We start from the raw sequence: 15,462 nt of genomic DNA on the forward strand, positions 1-15,462 counted from the left end.
TTTTTTTCAAACGAATATTACTTCAATACAATCATCATTTTTTATAATTAGAGATTATGGATAATTAATAACTTGAGGCAAGTCGCAACATAACACTTTTTTACGATTTCTGAATTGACGTATTTTACTATTAAGCGTAAAGAATTAGTTCGATAATTTCACCATTCCTAGTTCCTTCCTGCCTCTTTGATATTTGATTGCTGGTTTTGAATTGATGCCTTTCCCTTTCTTATTAATTGCAATTTAGACAATGATCTTTTTTTATTAATTGCAACTTGCAACGTAGACAGCGTTGCTCACGTTATTGCTAAACACGTCTTGATTTGATTTAGGACATTAATTAATCAAGTCAATTGAAAGGACAGTATTTAAGGACATTTATTGTTCTTCAGTCCCTCCCTTTCTTTTTTATTTGAAATTTATTTTGAAACATGAATCTCACGTGGTTGGAAGAGATGAATGAATATTTTAAAACTATTTATGCTTGCTTTTGAAAAAATTGAATCCTCAAGTTTTGGTGCTTATAGAAAATAGTGTTGCCTCTGCCTGCCTAAATTGTAAATCACAAATAATTTACTCTCTCTTTTTTTTTTCTCTTTTTTTTTTTTGGTATTTTGACAAAAGAAGGACTTGCCTAAACAGTTGACTTTTAATTGGATGGAGCTATACCCATCAAGCTATTTTTCGTTGCAAATTATTAACTTAATCTCCATTAAGAGGGCAACCCTAAACCTTCTTGAAGAAAAGTGACATTAATTATTGAGAACACAGTTACACTATTCAACGATAAAGAAGATTTATTCACCCCTATAACTAGCTAAATACATCAAAGAGCTCAACATGTAATGTGAAGGAAACTACGGAGTGAACTGCATTCTCACAATCTAATGAAACAATAATTCTTGACCTTGAAACATCAACAACCACCGTGCCGAGCTCATGGAAAATCAAGGAGCTTGTTCACGGCCGAGTCTAGAGCGTCGACGTTCTTCCTCAGAACTTTGCTAAGCAAGAATTAAGGAACTGGGTAATGCAGATAAACAGAAGAAATTATGAAATAGAAATATGGTGGGGAAAAGACACGAAAGGAAAGGATACAGCTGAGCAGCTAGATTGTCAATGCCTTTCATTTCCTGATTCAATCTGCAAGGCAGAGAAAATACAGTCCAGAGTTAAAGCAATGGCCATCAATGCAAGGTTTTCAAGACACGTACAATTCAATAACTCAGAATCAACATCAAGTAACACTAAAAAGTTTAGATAGAATGCTAGAAAATAGTGGCAAGGATATATGAACCAAGGAAATGAAGATGTAAAGCAGTTAAAATTAACAATATTACATTAGATTTCGGACCCTGCTTACTTTCTTGCTCTTCCTTGTTCAAGCATTTATATGGCAGAATCCACCGTCTTCCATAAGGTATTTCAAAGTTTGTCTGGGTGTGGAAGATACCTAAAAATGTTAGATTCTTCTTTTGGGACATTTTCGAAACATGAGATCAATACTATGGATAGAATAGAATAGAATAGAAGAATCCTAAATTTGCTTTCTTTTCTCCCCCACTTGGTGTATTCTTTGCCAAAAGGGTGAGGGAACATATGATCATCTTTTTTCCTCATGTTCTTTTGCTTCTACTTCAAGATCCATGTGCTTTCAAGCGGTTCAAACGTCTCCCAAGGTCCTCCTATGTAGTTGAAACATTTTTTTTCAGTACAAGTAAGGGTGGGGGAATTCGAACTCATGACCTCTTTGTCAGATAGAGGTGCCAATCACCCCTGAACTAAGCTCGTGTTGGTGTGTAGCAGAAGACTTTAACAATCAGTTTTCTCGACAATGCAATTTTTAACTCTTTGGGCCAGTGGGGAGGTTTTTCCTTCCTTCAAATTTGGGTCTCACCTTAAGGCCTTAAAAGACTTCTAGAACACTGGTAACTTAAAGAGTTGACTTTGCAACACGGTGCATTATAGTCATAATCGATACAAACAAAAGGACAAAAAGACACATTTACGTATAATGGACTAGTCTCAGATTAATCTCAGGCTACACCTTTGCAGAATTGTAGCCTGAGACTGTCATCCAGCATCTACTGAAGTAACCACAAAACTTCTCCAAACTCAAAAAAATATGAACACAATTCAACTGACAGAGGACTCAACCAATGAATTACTCCTCAAATAGCAAAGAGACATGTACCAAATAGTTTCTTGAAGTGTCTAAACTGCAATTTCGATTATTACATCAATAAATATTTCTCAAAAGTTAGAATCTCTCTGCCTATGTCACTCTTCCATTTCTTTATAATACTATCGGAATAAAGACCTCAAATTATATAACTATCAAGTAAGAGTTATTGAGTCCATAATTGCTTAGCTTGTTAGAGGAACATCTCTGTTAAAATTGGTGTAAAATAGAAAAATTGCATTAATGGTTATCATCAAAAGAGATGTCAATGAGCATTGAAGCATACCTCAATGAAGAATTAATGTACCGATTACCCTTTGTTGCCGCATCAAGCACTACACGGTAGAGAGAATCAAAAGAACTCATGTCAAAGACCATCAATTCAACAAATATGTTTGTTAATATTCTAGGAGCAACCTTAGACAATATTCGATATGACAAACGAGGCATCTAGAATGACCTTTTTAATTGTGGAACATACATAAAGGACACACGATGACTAGAGTTATGCAATGCTAAAAGTTTGTGCACCTTGCAAATAAGTTTTAGATTAAAGTCGTTCTGTATTTTCATGAGTCTGATGGCAACCAATCTCTCTCCAAATTTAATAAAAAAATCTGGCACAAATGCCAATTACGTAACAACCAATCTCAAGGCAGTCACTTCTTAAGTTCAACTATCACATCTTAACCAGAATAATGAACATAATGATGTACAGATCAAATTTTAAGTAATACAGGAAGAAATACCCAGATGACCAATCAACTTATAGTAGACAACAATGATACATCTAAACTGACATCATAATCAGCCATTCTTTTCAACCAAAATCATCCATTTTTTCACTTACCAGATTCTTGAAGGCAGCCTGCAGCGTCACTGAAGCAATGCATATGATCAATAGAGTTGCCGGAGGCCTACAAGATTATTCTATTTTCACTCAGATAAACTGCTTGACCAGAGGAAACCCAGAATCATTTCTCCAGCAATTCATGCTAGAGTAGTAAATTTTCAGTCATTGAAGGAGATAATTAGGCTTAGCATTTTTTTATCCCATCTTCAGCATATCAAAGCGACACAAATAGGTGGCATGAATCAAAAATTAAGGTGGGGAATATCATAATAATATGACAAATTTTCTCAAGAATCTGAAGTTCAATATTCGATAAAACGCCAATGCAGTACGTATTGCAAGACAAAGAGATAGAAATGAAATAAAGAATGTTACAGATTAAAGCTTTGATTAAGTTCGTTTTCCTGGAAATCAAACAGGAAGATAGTATATTCCAGTTCAAAAAAACTCAGCTCTAAGTCGAACGATCATTCTAACCGACCCCACTTAATGAAAATGCTGCAAAAAGAAATAGGATGCCAAAACTATGTGACCTCGGAGAGAGCCGAACGGAGGGAAGCAAAGAGAGAGGTGAAGCTCTCAGCTATGGCGAGAGAGTCTTTCTCGACGACTTCAATGGCTTTGAAAATCTCGGTCTGTCTCAACGGAGGTTTCGATTTGGTGGAATCTTCAAGAACGGAACAAGTGGGCATCTCGGAAACAGTTGAATTTGGGGATGTCCCCGGAATCTGACTGTCTATCTTTGTGGAAAAATCCGCCCGAGCTTGGTCCATTTCCCGATGTTTTGAACCTAGTGTAACACTGATTGTTTTCGAATTCTCTGCAGCTCGAAATCTGGGTTTCGATTCCCCATCAGGCCATTGAAATGGAGCACACCCACGAAAGCCCACTTTCGCGAATTCTTAGAAGTGGGTGATGGAGGGGCTCTAGATTCCTGGACGAGCGACAAGCAAGTCTCCCCAAGACCACAACACGAGAAAAAGACGAGTTTTTTACTTTGGAAAAATGCCTTCACCAGCGAATGGTGGTGTTTCATTTCTCAATTACTCCTTTCTTTTTCTCTTAGCCCCAATATTCGAAGTGAAAATTCAACTCACAAGCTTTAGCCCCATTTACGAATTAAGTTTGCTGATACTTTAATGGTAGAACTTCCAATCCAAATTATTTGTTTCAATAGATTGAATTGCACTCAGTTTAGCAAGATTGGTACATTTTCAAATTAGAAAACCTTTTAACCATTCTAAACATTTCGTAGCATACTCAGTGTCTTCAATTGTAGTATCATTTTTGTATGGTTTCCATTGTCCTTTCTAACAAAAAAAATTAACCAAACATTATTGAGTTCTTAGAAAAATCTAATTTGAAGATCAAGACTCTCAATGAGTCTGCAATGACAAATTCAAATCACCCCATTTGAAGACCACAGACAGATGATGAAACACAAGGTATAAAATAAAATTAATTCGTCAATTTACAGTTTTGATTCAATAATAAGCTGAGACAAACAATTTGTGTACTTGGCCTTTAGAAAGTGCCTTGTAAGGAAAATGGAATTGGAAAATCAGTCACGTTCTGTTTACCACTCTGTTCATTTGTCTGGGCGATTTCCTTCAAACTTGTCCATGATTTTCTTTTCCGCTTTCTTTTGGATGTGCCTTCAGTTTTATCTCCTTCTGCTGTTGGAGCACAGCTACTTTCAGGTTCAGTTTGATTCTTAGATGACGGTTTCTTCCTTTTCCTCTTCTTTGATTCCAGCAGAGTCATTCCGATCATGGCTGGAGGAGTTGCGGGAGCATCAACAGTAGGAATGTCCCCAGTTTTCTTCTCCGAGTCAGTTGGAGCACAGCTATTTTCGGGTCCAGTTTGATTCTTAGCTGCTAATTTCCTCTTTTTCCTCTTCTGCGATTTTGACAGAGTCGTTCCGCTCACAGTGGGAGGAGTTGCAGGAGCATTGATGATAAGAATGTCCTCCATTCTAGGAGGCAGAATTGCAGAAGCACCAACGACAAGAGTATCCCCAGTTGTAGGAGGAGCTATGGGAGCATCAATAGTACCAATCTCTCTAGTTGTTGGAGAAGGAATCATAGGAGCATCAATAGTAAGGATCTCTGTTGTCATCTGCACTGCAGTTGCCTCACATTCTTTACCACGCCTGACATTCAAAACTTTCACCTTGCTTTTAGATTCTATAGGCTCTGATTCTTCAACTGCTTTGGATTTTTGTGCATAACGCACTTTCATATGGCCTTTGGGAGTCCCTCTCTTTATGTTCCTACATGAGCAGTAGTGGCAATAATACACCAAATTGTTCTGTGTCAAGTTACTGCATTTGTTGTGCTTCCGACGTCTCTTTGCTTTATTCTTTTCAATTCGTATGGAGCAGTTAGAGCCAGGTTGGAGAATTGTTTCACACCTGAAACCAATATGATGGCAAGTAAGCAGCTAGTTTTGAAGCCAATGAAGATCCAAGCAAGATGCCAATATAAAATTTAAACAGGATATGATAGAAGTCCTCAAAACAGGCATCTAAACTAATGTCATTTTCATTATCACATAAGGCATGTACAAATTTTGAGATTTTTTTCGAAGAAAGGTGGGAAGAAAAAAATCAAAGCAGGCAAACGCAAAGTCTGATGACCTGAGCAATACTTAACATGAAAAGGCATTTTACAAGGGGAATATAGTTGTTAGTTAGACCCACTTCAATCCAGTATTTTGCCTTGCCCTTGCCGTTAAGCACTTGATTGTCTCTTCCCAACCACAAGCTCCAAAGAACAGATTTCATTGCATTGACCATAGTTTCCTAGTTTTACCTTTGTCCTTAAGAGAGTAACCACATAGTAGAAGGAATATGTCGACCTTCAAAGATCAATGAAAAGCCCAAAAGTCACCGAAATTTTGTAGTAATGAGTTCCAACTTCCATCATCTCTTGCCAAAAGAGGAATGGAAGAAAAGGTGGTCGATTCCTTCATACTCTTCCAAGGAAAACAAGCACCAATTCAAGACCATCGTAGGCGATTTTCGTCGTAACCTCTCTACTGTGTTGAGTCGACTAAGGCAGGCTATTCACTCAAACGTTTTGATCTTTTTGACACACATTCTTTTCCACACCATGGTTGGAAGCTCTCTTTCTACAGCTCTCCCAAAATCAATCAGGCTAAAAAACCAAAGATTTGAGTCATTTGACTGAGATCGCCAGAGCTACACAAATTCCAGCTTCTTTCATCCACTCCTGCACCCACTTGTCTGTTTTCTAGCAGCCTCAAAAATAGCATTGAACTTGAACTCTCCAAATTCTTCATCCGACAAATTCCTCCTCGCATTATATTCCAACTCTTTTATTGCTCATCCAAAGTTTATTGATTGTTCAAAACTCGGATTCCACCATTGCATTAAATTAGGAAAAATGAAAATTCATACTTAAGGATTGATTATCCACCCACACATCCTCCCAAAATTTAGTCTTCTTTCCATCTCCAACTTTGACCGGAAAGTGAGAATCAATACCCTTCAACTTAGTAATGTTCCACCGAGGACTTCTACCGTGCCTCCACTCCTTTTCCTCCTTTGCATCTCTCTCCTTTTACTCATAGATACCATGCACTATTTTTTTTAAAAAATTACCATACCATGCACCAAACCGACTTTCCTTCTAAAGAAACGCCCAACCAACTTTGCCATTTGGGCTTTATTCCTTTGCCTCAAGTTCCCAATTCCAACCCTCCATTTTCCAAGGGCAAGGATACCCCCTTCCAATGAACTAGATGGCTAAGCTACGCTTTCCCTCTAAAGAACCTTACCAAAGAAAGTTCCTCATTTTCCTCTCCATTAAAGCTACAATTTTCCTCAGCATAAAAAAGATGCACATAAAGTAGGAAGGTAATTTTACTAGGACTGCGTCTCACAAAGTCAATCTTCCACTGTTGGATAAGTTCCTCCATTTATCAAGCTTTGTAAGACTTTTCCCTTCACAGGTTTCCAGAACTTTAGCCTCTTTGGTTATCTGATTATCTCCCAAGGGCATGCCCAAATAAGACAAGGACAACACACAAGCTTACACCCCAACCCTGCTACAAAATACAGGAAAAAAATTATGAAAATCTAAAACCTAATACTCTCTCAAGTAGAGAAAATATATGGTGTTCCACGCCCTCGCATGATTTTTTTTCTGTCAAATGAATGCTAGATGGTATCTCCTGCATACTAATTCTACACTTAAGCTCTCGCCGGTAGCACAGAAAGACTTAACACTTGCATAAACTCTAGCAGATAGAATTTTCCAAGTACATTACCTTATCCCTTCATTCTCATTATTTTGCATCAAAACATCATAATGCCCAATAAGAAGCGCCCATTATTCATATTTAAATGTTTCTAACATCAGATTAATGTCACTTAGCACTAATCAGAAAAGCTAAATACGAACTTCTACCCTCAAATACAATCAACCATCATGAACCTACCCCTCTACAAACATTAAAACTGGCAAGTGAGCTTAAACTAGAAAAACGCATTTAAAATCACAAGAATAAGTGAAGGGCAGAAGACGAACGGACCTCTGGCAAAGAAATAGAGAGGCGTCGGGAACGACACCTGAAGAATCCGCAGCAGCGGCAAAGCGCCGCCCGAAGAAAGCAGCCAATGAAGGTATAGAGGCCTGCCCACTGGCCCAAGTCGCTAGGTTTTCCAAGTGGCTCAAATAAATTTTGACATTGTTGTAGGGTTTGGGCTGGATTTTTCCAGTCTTTTCCTGTCTGAGGGTGATCGAATCTTGAGGACGACCGGGTGTGGAGTTAGATGCTCCTATTTTCTTCTTTCCCCTGTTCTTCTTCGCCATGTCGCGAATAGAAATTCAGCTAAATCTACTGAAAAGTTTGCAACATTCCTCGACAAAAATAAACAGAGAGAGAGAGAAAAAGGAGCGACCGGCGCGGGGAAGAAAAGCAGTGAGAGTCGGCGGCCGGCGTAGAGCGCGCAATGTGAAAGTCGGAAACGGCGATGACAGAGCAAAACGCACAGCTTTGCTCTGCTGGATCAAAATAAAACGTATACTAATAGTATTGAGATTTTATTCTTCATTTTCTAGTTGTTCTTTTTAGGGTTTTGTTTAAGAATCTAATCTATTTTTTATAATATTACTCAAATTTTGAAATTTAGCCCATTTAATTTCTTAATCTCATGCGCTCAACTGACATGCATCTCGAATTCAGAAGTCGTTAGTTCGATCTACCACCCCTATATGTCGTATTAAAAAAAATCTTAATCTTATTTTTTAAGTTAAGATTTCAAATGTGTTTTTTATAAATATAAAAATAAAATAAAATTTCAATATATGCCTAAATTTTATTTTACCCTAAATTTTAAATTTTGATTGATTTTTTTGTGAGGAGGGATTTCGAAGACACAACCTCTTGATTAGAGGTAGGTGTCAATTACTATTGAATTATGCTTAATTTGACATTATTTGATGATCGATTTAATTTTGAATAGAAATTGATATTCATTGAATTTAATGGATGAACATGTAAAATTAATCAAAAGTAGAGTTTTCCAAAATTTATCTAAGTCTTCCACTTTTTTATGAAATTGAAAATTTAGGTAACAAGTTATACATCTAACCAAGTTTAAGGTAAACATTGTTTTTTCCCCGAAACAAAGCAAATTGTAAATGAATAAGCTTAATTTTTAAATATTAAAATTATAAACAAAATCTTATCTGATAAGACTTTATTTTCTTTATTTTAAGTTATCAAATTGATGGAAATCGTTTGAGCTTAGTTGAAAAAAAAAATTCCGTCATTTTAAAAGTTTTAATTTAATTCCTATATTGTGGTCTAATTTTACAAATGGTCTTTTTTGTTATTATATTGAATGTGTGATATTTTTCGTACGATGAATTTAATTCGATTGCATAATTTTAAAAGTCAATTTAAGCATAATTCAATTGATCAAGTCATACATCTCCAACTAAAAAGTCATCAGTTCAATCAAATTTATACCTCGAATCTTCGAGTGAACTTAAATACCAACAATACTTTATATTTTCTATGTTCAACAACTTCAATTCCATATTATCAGGATAAAAAAAAAAGTAAAAACTATGTTACTATGTTTTGTGAAATTTAACCAAACACGTGCGTAAAACCAACTTGAACCTTGTAAAACCATTGAGGGTAAATTTGTATGTTAACTTTTTTTTCTTCCAACCTAGTCAAATTTTAATTTTTTTTTTCAAGTTTGAGCTAGGTTCAACTGGTTTGAGCATCTACCTTTAATTAAAAGGTCGTGAATTCGAATTTTGACTCCTACATGTTATTCACCAAATTATATATATATAGTTTCGTTGAAACAAATACTGAACTTAAATAGTAATATTGATCAAAACAAAGGTAGACAATACTAAAAAACATAACCAATAAAATTAATTGGGATAGTGTTTTGTTTTATCACGCCCATCTCATAATATTTTCTCCTACTTAGTCTAGTGTATTCGTCCTATCATATTAATTTGTATATAGACCCCGCGGTAGATCCAAAAATTTTGTTGGAAAACTTTATATTAATTTACGAAAGTAATTCAAAGAATTCATAAAAGTAATTTTGAAGTTAACAAGATCATTTTAATAAATATGCTCTACGAACTTATACTCGAATATTACAATTGTAACCAACAATTATAAAAATATGCCAGTCATTTTTCTAAATTTACTTATCTAAAATATCTATAAGAATTACTATTATCTTTTTACGGCCTCATCGATTTTCTTTTATAGTATCTTTCAATTTAGATAAGAGATATATGTTTTAATCACTTGAGCTATGTTCGGTTTGACATGAATCACTTCAATTGATGAACTATTCTTTGTACCAAAGAGTAAAAAACTATTGTATTCATGAAGTAGTAAACACCGTGTGCTCCTCTAATGTAAGAGAGAGTTTCGAAGTTAGTTGTGCTAATTAAATTTGGGAGATGCACTTATTTTCTAATTTATTATACAACAACGAAATAACCACACAAATACCATCCAAATAAATAACCTTTACTATGTTAACAAAATTGACTTATTTGAACTTAAATAATTTAACATTTCTAAAATTCAAGAACTAAAACAGCACAAAAACAAAATAATTGTTTGACTTAAATTATAATTTGACTTTTTTTTTTTTGCCAAATTTATATCAATGATAGGGATGTTATATAAAAAGGTTTAAACAACTATTTTAGTGTTTAATCTCTAAAAATCAAAATATCTATTGTGATTTTTGTATTTAGCTTTAGTCTATTTCTATAATTGTATTTTGAGGCATTAATTTTCATTCTAACACTTTTAAAAGATGATCATTTAGATACATTCGTTTGATTTTCTATCTCATTTTCTTCGATGAAAATTTCACACGATATCTATCACACTCAATAGGTTTCTTTAAATATAGTCATAATATTGTATTAAAAAGTTTCTAATGTGTAAAGAACTTGTACCTAACTTTTGTAAACGTCGGTTAAAAAATAGTTACTTTTTTTTTCTTTGAGTACATGTCATTTACCGTTGAATTATGCTCATGTTTGCAAAAGAAAAAAAAATCACTCTTTAAAAGTACATAAATCGAAATAGATATTTTAAAAGTACAATAACTAAAATTAATATAATTTGAAAATACAAGATGTTACAGAAACTAAAATGAACCAAAATTTGACGTATGAAGCAGGAGAATTGAATTTTAATTTGACAAAGTCCATATGTCTCATATTTGTAGAGAGAGCAGAGAGTAGGATTTTCAATTTTGTACTCGTGTTGTGATTGTAAATGTAGTGTCAAATTGTGGAGATTTTTGTGATAACGATGTTTTGTAAAATCAATCAATGACTTTGAAACTTCCACGCTACCTGTTTCTTGAGGGGTTAATACAACTTGTAATAGTGGGCCCCATGGATTACCACTTCTCTCCTATTTATTCTATTTATCTCGTGTTTTAAACTTTTAATTCAATTCTTTTTTTTTTCTTTTAACAAACTTCAAGTTAAAACACGTCAAAGTTTGTTCATTTACTTTAACTTCTAATTCATGTTTTTCAAAATATTTATTTTAGTTCGGCTATTTTTAAGTCGATGTAATTTTAGTCCATGTAATTTTAAAAGGTTCATTCTAGTTATTCCATGTTTTTAAAAGACTATTTTGATCTTTGAAGGCTCGAGCGAGGAAGGGTGGTGAAGTAAACCTATAATTATAATGTTTTTTATAAAATTTTAATATAAATTTTATATGTAATGAGAAGCTCTTGATATAATTCTATGTCTGAAAAAATGAGATAGAAATTAAAATGAAGTGACTAAAATGATGATTTTTTTAAAAGTACGTTAACCAAAATAGACGAAAAACAATAGAAAATAAAATGCTCACATCACTAAATCTCCCGTAAACCCAAGAGATTAAGTTGATGAGTTATAATAAATTTAATTCATTTATGTGTATGGAACATTCCCCCTTCACTTGTAGAGGAAACAACAACAGTGTAAAGAACAACATAGGATTGAATATATGAACTCCTAATCTGATATCATCTTAAACATGAATAAGTTACCAACAAACCTAAAATTTAAGCAGATGGGTTATGATAAATTGAATTCAATAATGTATATCTAACACCTAATTTTAAAATATAAAAAAATCAGAAAAAAAAACCTTTGAATATGGCTATGAAATGAAGGTATTAGTAAAATCTATGATGCTATAGTTTCAAGTCTTCAGCGTTTTATTTGAAGTATAATACTCTCTTCAACCTCCCTTTTATTTATTTTTATTATCTATGTGAGAAGCTTCTGCTAACAACCAAGTTGAAGATATGATATTTAAAGTGTTAAAAGGGCAACCATCCATATTTTTTATTTAAATATAGCTTTGAAGTCTTGCTTGCCTCTTTTCAGTTTTAATGACTTTTATTTTGTCCGGCTTTCTGGGACATTGCAACTTAAATTATTAAAAGATTATTTATGATTAAATTATGAATATGATTCCCATAATTGAGTTTAATTTCAACTTCATCCCAATAATTTTGAAAGTTCCAATCTAATCCTTATCTTATAATTTGCTTAAACATCACAAAATATCACAATCCTTTTTACTTTTACCTTTTCTTTTTTGCTAAACAATTACCTAATCAACTGAATATAAATCAAATATTCCTGACCATTCAACGATATGTAATGACAAACAAGTATGATTTGTGAGGTTAAATCAAATCATATGAACTAAATAAAAACGCTAGAAATCAAGAGACACGGTTGAAATAAAACTCAAATTATAAAAACTAAACTAAAACTTTTAAAATTATAAAAGAAATAAAAATTTATTGAGGGTGAGAGCCAAGCAAGCAGTATGTCAACGAGAAGGGTGATAGTTGGTTGTGGAGACCACGGTGTGCATAAGGCATAAGATTGTGGGAGGATGCGGCATAGGCATTTGCAATGTGGTAGAAGAGACAGCATGCAAGAGGGGCAGGGTGGTAGGCGATGGTACGATTACCACGCTCCAGGAATATCCCCAAACCGTCTGTCCGAATATTGTACAACGACGAGCATTGCCATGCCATGTACTGTACAAAATGAAGTCCTTCGGCCATTAGCACCTATAAAATGGAAGAACCACCACAACTATAGAGTAAGTGAAAAAAAATTTCTCCGATACAGGTTTATTTGTCTGACGACCACCCATTTCGAAGGACATATGTTCCTTTTTGAATTTCTTTTAGTATAATAATTTGAGGATATAGAAAATCGAATCTCCAAATTTGAGGGGAGAAGAACATACCAATTACAGTTGACCTGCTTGTATCGACGCCTCTCAATTTCGGCATCAACAAATGTAAAACTGAATTGATAATTTGCCGATTAATCATACTTGAGAAATACTCATTTAAACCGGAGATTTGGCGATAATAATGCGGAAATTAATCTTATCTAGAAGGCAGTGGCGGTTTGGTAATAATACGCAACATCAGGGGTAAATCCGAATTGAAAAAGCAACGATAGGAACCTAGAAAAAACGAAAGGTGACCGACACGCGGCGTTCCAGCCGGTTGCTGTGGTCGGCGTGCGCTACCAGTCTCCTCACGAAGGTGGCCACCGTGTTGTTCTCTCTTTCCTTACCCTCTATTCTGAATATAAACCACAAAATTCTTCCTTCTTCTTCCAGTAAAATCCCCTTCCGGAGAGAGATTCTTTCCCCTTTCGTGTTTCCGAATATTATCTCTCTCTCCTTATCGTCTTCCCCATCCAATCCAATTCCTGATTCAGCTTGGTAATTGCTTCTTCCCTTCCTTCTCTGTAAACTACTTCTAATCGTATTTCTCCTTCCTAACTTTTTCGTTTTTTTCCCCCTTCCAGTTGGGTTTCGTTGTTGTGATGTTCGGTTGATTTGTACCGATAAAGGGCTGCGATTTGTTTGGGATTTGCACCAACCCTTTTCGATTGTTTCGCATCCCCTGTTCATATGGCCTTTTGAAATAGTGGGTTTCGTGGATTCTGCTTTGTTTTTTCTTTTTTGGCCGTAAAGGGTAGTTTTGTGAGGAAGGATTGAATTTTGTTTCGAGAAGCTTTGTTGTTCTTTCCCCTTTCTGTCGAACAGGACACTTCGGGATCTGGGCATTTTATCTGAAAGTTGGATGATTCAATTGAAGTTGCTTCCTAGATACGTTGATTTTAACTGCCAAGAATTCAGGTGCGTAGGTTTTCTTTAGTGTAAATTTGGTCGAGTTTGGCCGTAATTTCATAGCCAGAAGCTCCAAATTGTCCAAATTGTAGTTGAGTTGAAGCTCGGTCAACTGGTAATAAAATCAAAATGGTTCAGTCGATTGCAGCAGCTTCTGTTTTTGGCCATCAGCTACTATGTGGGGGAACTTTGGTTAAGGACGTGTCCTACAAGAGGAAGAACAGCTGGTTTCCGACATCAAAATTTGTCGGGAAGAAGCTGATTTCGTCTCCCACGGGTTCTAGTATGAAAGTGGACCGATTAGCACTTTTGTCAATTAAGGCCTTATCATTGGAGGTGACAAAAGAGGCATATTCATTCAGAGAGGACAGAATACCAAAGGATTGGAATTATGATATTGATGCTGGTTATGATCGAAAGCCGGGTCTATGGCCTCCAGAAAACAAAGCAGACAATCCTTCATTACAGAATCCATTGCTTCGACAAGAAAGAATGGGCTGTGGGTGGTTGGGCGCCATATTTGAATGGGAGGGTGTGCTGATTGAGGACAATCCTGAAATTGAGAAGCAGGCCTGGCTAGCTCTTTCTCAGGAAGAAGGAAAATCCCCTCCCCCAGCCTTTATCCTCAGAAGAATAGAGGGGATGAAGAATGAACAGGCCATTTCTGAGGTCCTCTGCTGGTCGAGAGATCCTGCTCAGTTGAGAAGAATGGCTGCTAGAAAGGAAGAAATCTATCAGGCATTACAAGGGGGAGTTTACAGACTAAGAGCAGGGTCCAAAGAGTTTGTGAACGTCTTGATGCATTACAAAATTCCCATGGCTCTGGTTTCAACGCGGCCTAGAAAGACTCTGGAGTCAGCCATGGGAACGATCGGCATTGATGGCGATTTCAACGTGATTATAGCTGCAGAGGATGTTCATAGGGGGAAGCCTGATCCAGAAATGTTCATTTATGCAGCACAGCTCTTGAACTTCATTCCTGAGAGGTGCATTGTGTTTGGAAATTCAAACCAGACTGTTGAGGCTGCCCATGATGCTCGGATGAAGTGTGTGGCAGTTGCAAGCAAGCATCCTGTTTACGAACTTGGGGCTGCAGACTTGGTCGTGAGACACCTCGACGAGCTAACGGTTGTCGATTTGAAGAATCTTGCTGCTATCGAGTCCTCTGAATTTGGCTCTGAGCCAGAGTTGGAGATGGAGTTAGAGGAAGATGACGAACCGTCTGCATCAACCATGACAGCAGTTGATGATATTTTCTGGTGACCATGGTTAAATGTACATAATTTATTGTTATGATTCTTAACGTTAAATAGTTAGTCATCTGTGTATAAAAAGGGTGGGAAATATTTACAACAAAAAAGGAAAAAAAAACAGAAGTGGTCTGCATTGGACCAACTTAATGATATATCAATATGTACGTATTTTTCTACATCTGTCTGTCTGTAAGCCAATGTTTCCTCTTCTGCCTCTTTAACATGATTTCCTTTCAGAACCTCCAAATATTTGAATGGTTAAAAATCATATTAAGATGAGTTCTGAAACATGATGTCGGTTTTTCTGAGAGACAACATGAAGAAGGAAGGCCATTAAACATGATATGGATTTATGATATTATTCTACATTCTTCAGTTTGTTATCCTACTCTCCCCATTCTTCACTACAATCTCCAAGTTACCAAAAAGTTTTAACAGGATTAATTTGAATATAAACGATAGTCTAA

At 35.5% G+C, this 15,462-nt stretch overlaps 3 protein-coding genes and 1 long non-coding RNA gene across 11 annotated transcripts; 1 reads left to right on the top strand and 3 right to left on the bottom strand.

Moving 5' to 3' along the window:
• Nucleotides 1-733: 733 nt before the first annotated feature.
• Nucleotides 734-4,205, bottom strand: LOC111008257 (uncharacterized). 6 transcript variants are annotated; one of them, XR_002601084.2, is made up of 6 exons: nucleotides 3,569-4,200; nucleotides 3,033-3,099; nucleotides 2,469-2,517; nucleotides 1,364-1,436; nucleotides 1,099-1,143; nucleotides 734-1,004 (listed from the first exon to the last, which is right to left on the bottom strand). XR_002601084.2 is itself a non-coding variant. In XM_022280897.2 (5 exons), exons 1-4 carry the CDS (start codon nucleotides 3,806-3,808, stop codon nucleotides 1,382-1,384), a joined length of 411 nt encoding a protein of 136 aa, XP_022136589.1. In that variant the 5' UTR covers nucleotides 3,809-4,200; the 3' UTR covers nucleotides 734-1,143; nucleotides 1,364-1,381. The 6 variants fall into 6 exon arrangements, 3 of the variants coding, with proteins under 3 accessions (XP_022136589.1, XP_022136588.1, XP_022136587.1); XR_015788566.1 differs by having other exon boundaries at nucleotides 1,364-1,685; nucleotides 3,569-4,194; XR_015788565.1 differs by having other exon boundaries at nucleotides 734-1,143; nucleotides 1,364-1,685; nucleotides 3,569-4,194.
• Nucleotides 4,206-4,466: 261 nt separating this feature from the next.
• Nucleotides 4,467-8,086, bottom strand: LOC111008256 (RNase P Rpr2/Rpp21 subunit domain protein). Of its 2 annotated transcripts, none has more exons than XM_022280893.2 (2): nucleotides 7,593-8,086; nucleotides 4,467-5,448 (listed from the first exon to the last, which is right to left on the bottom strand). In XM_022280893.2, exons 1-2 carry the CDS (start codon nucleotides 7,871-7,873, stop codon nucleotides 4,560-4,562), a joined length of 1,170 nt encoding a protein of 389 aa, XP_022136585.1. In that variant the 5' UTR covers nucleotides 7,874-8,086; the 3' UTR covers nucleotides 4,467-4,559. The 2 variants fall into 2 exon arrangements, with proteins under 2 accessions (XP_022136585.1, XP_087975404.1); XM_088119278.1 differs by lacking the exon at nucleotides 7,593-8,086 and adding an exon at nucleotides 6,942-7,547.
• A 4,230-nt stretch (nucleotides 8,087-12,316) lies between these two features.
• On the bottom strand, nucleotides 12,317-13,043 carry LOC148208445 (uncharacterized). Its single transcript, XR_015787793.1, has 2 exons — nucleotides 12,843-13,043; nucleotides 12,317-12,660 (listed from the first exon to the last, which is right to left on the bottom strand). It is a non-coding gene; the product is annotated as an uncharacterized LOC148208445 (long non-coding RNA).
• Nucleotides 13,044-13,190: 147 nt separating this feature from the next.
• LOC111008094 (Haloacid dehalogenase-like hydrolase (HAD) superfamily protein) lies at nucleotides 13,191-15,171 on the top strand. Of its 2 annotated transcripts, none has more exons than XM_022280676.2 (2): nucleotides 13,191-13,331; nucleotides 13,418-15,171. In XM_022280676.2, exon 2 carries the CDS (start codon nucleotides 13,872-13,874, stop codon nucleotides 15,003-15,005), a length of 1,134 nt encoding a protein of 377 aa, XP_022136368.1. In that variant the 5' UTR covers nucleotides 13,191-13,331; nucleotides 13,418-13,871; the 3' UTR covers nucleotides 15,006-15,171. The 2 variants fall into 2 exon arrangements, with proteins under 2 accessions (XP_022136368.1, XP_087974532.1); XM_088118406.1 differs by having other exon boundaries at nucleotides 13,252-13,751; nucleotides 13,881-15,171.
• Nucleotides 15,172-15,462: the final 291 nt, after the last annotated feature.

This window comes from Momordica charantia (assembly GCF_013281855.1).
Source record: "Momordica charantia cultivar OHB3-1 chromosome 10 unlocalized genomic scaffold, Mcharantia_2.0 BLBB01000010.1, whole genome shotgun sequence".
NCBI lineage: Eukaryota > Viridiplantae > Streptophyta > Magnoliopsida > Cucurbitales > Cucurbitaceae > Momordica > Momordica charantia.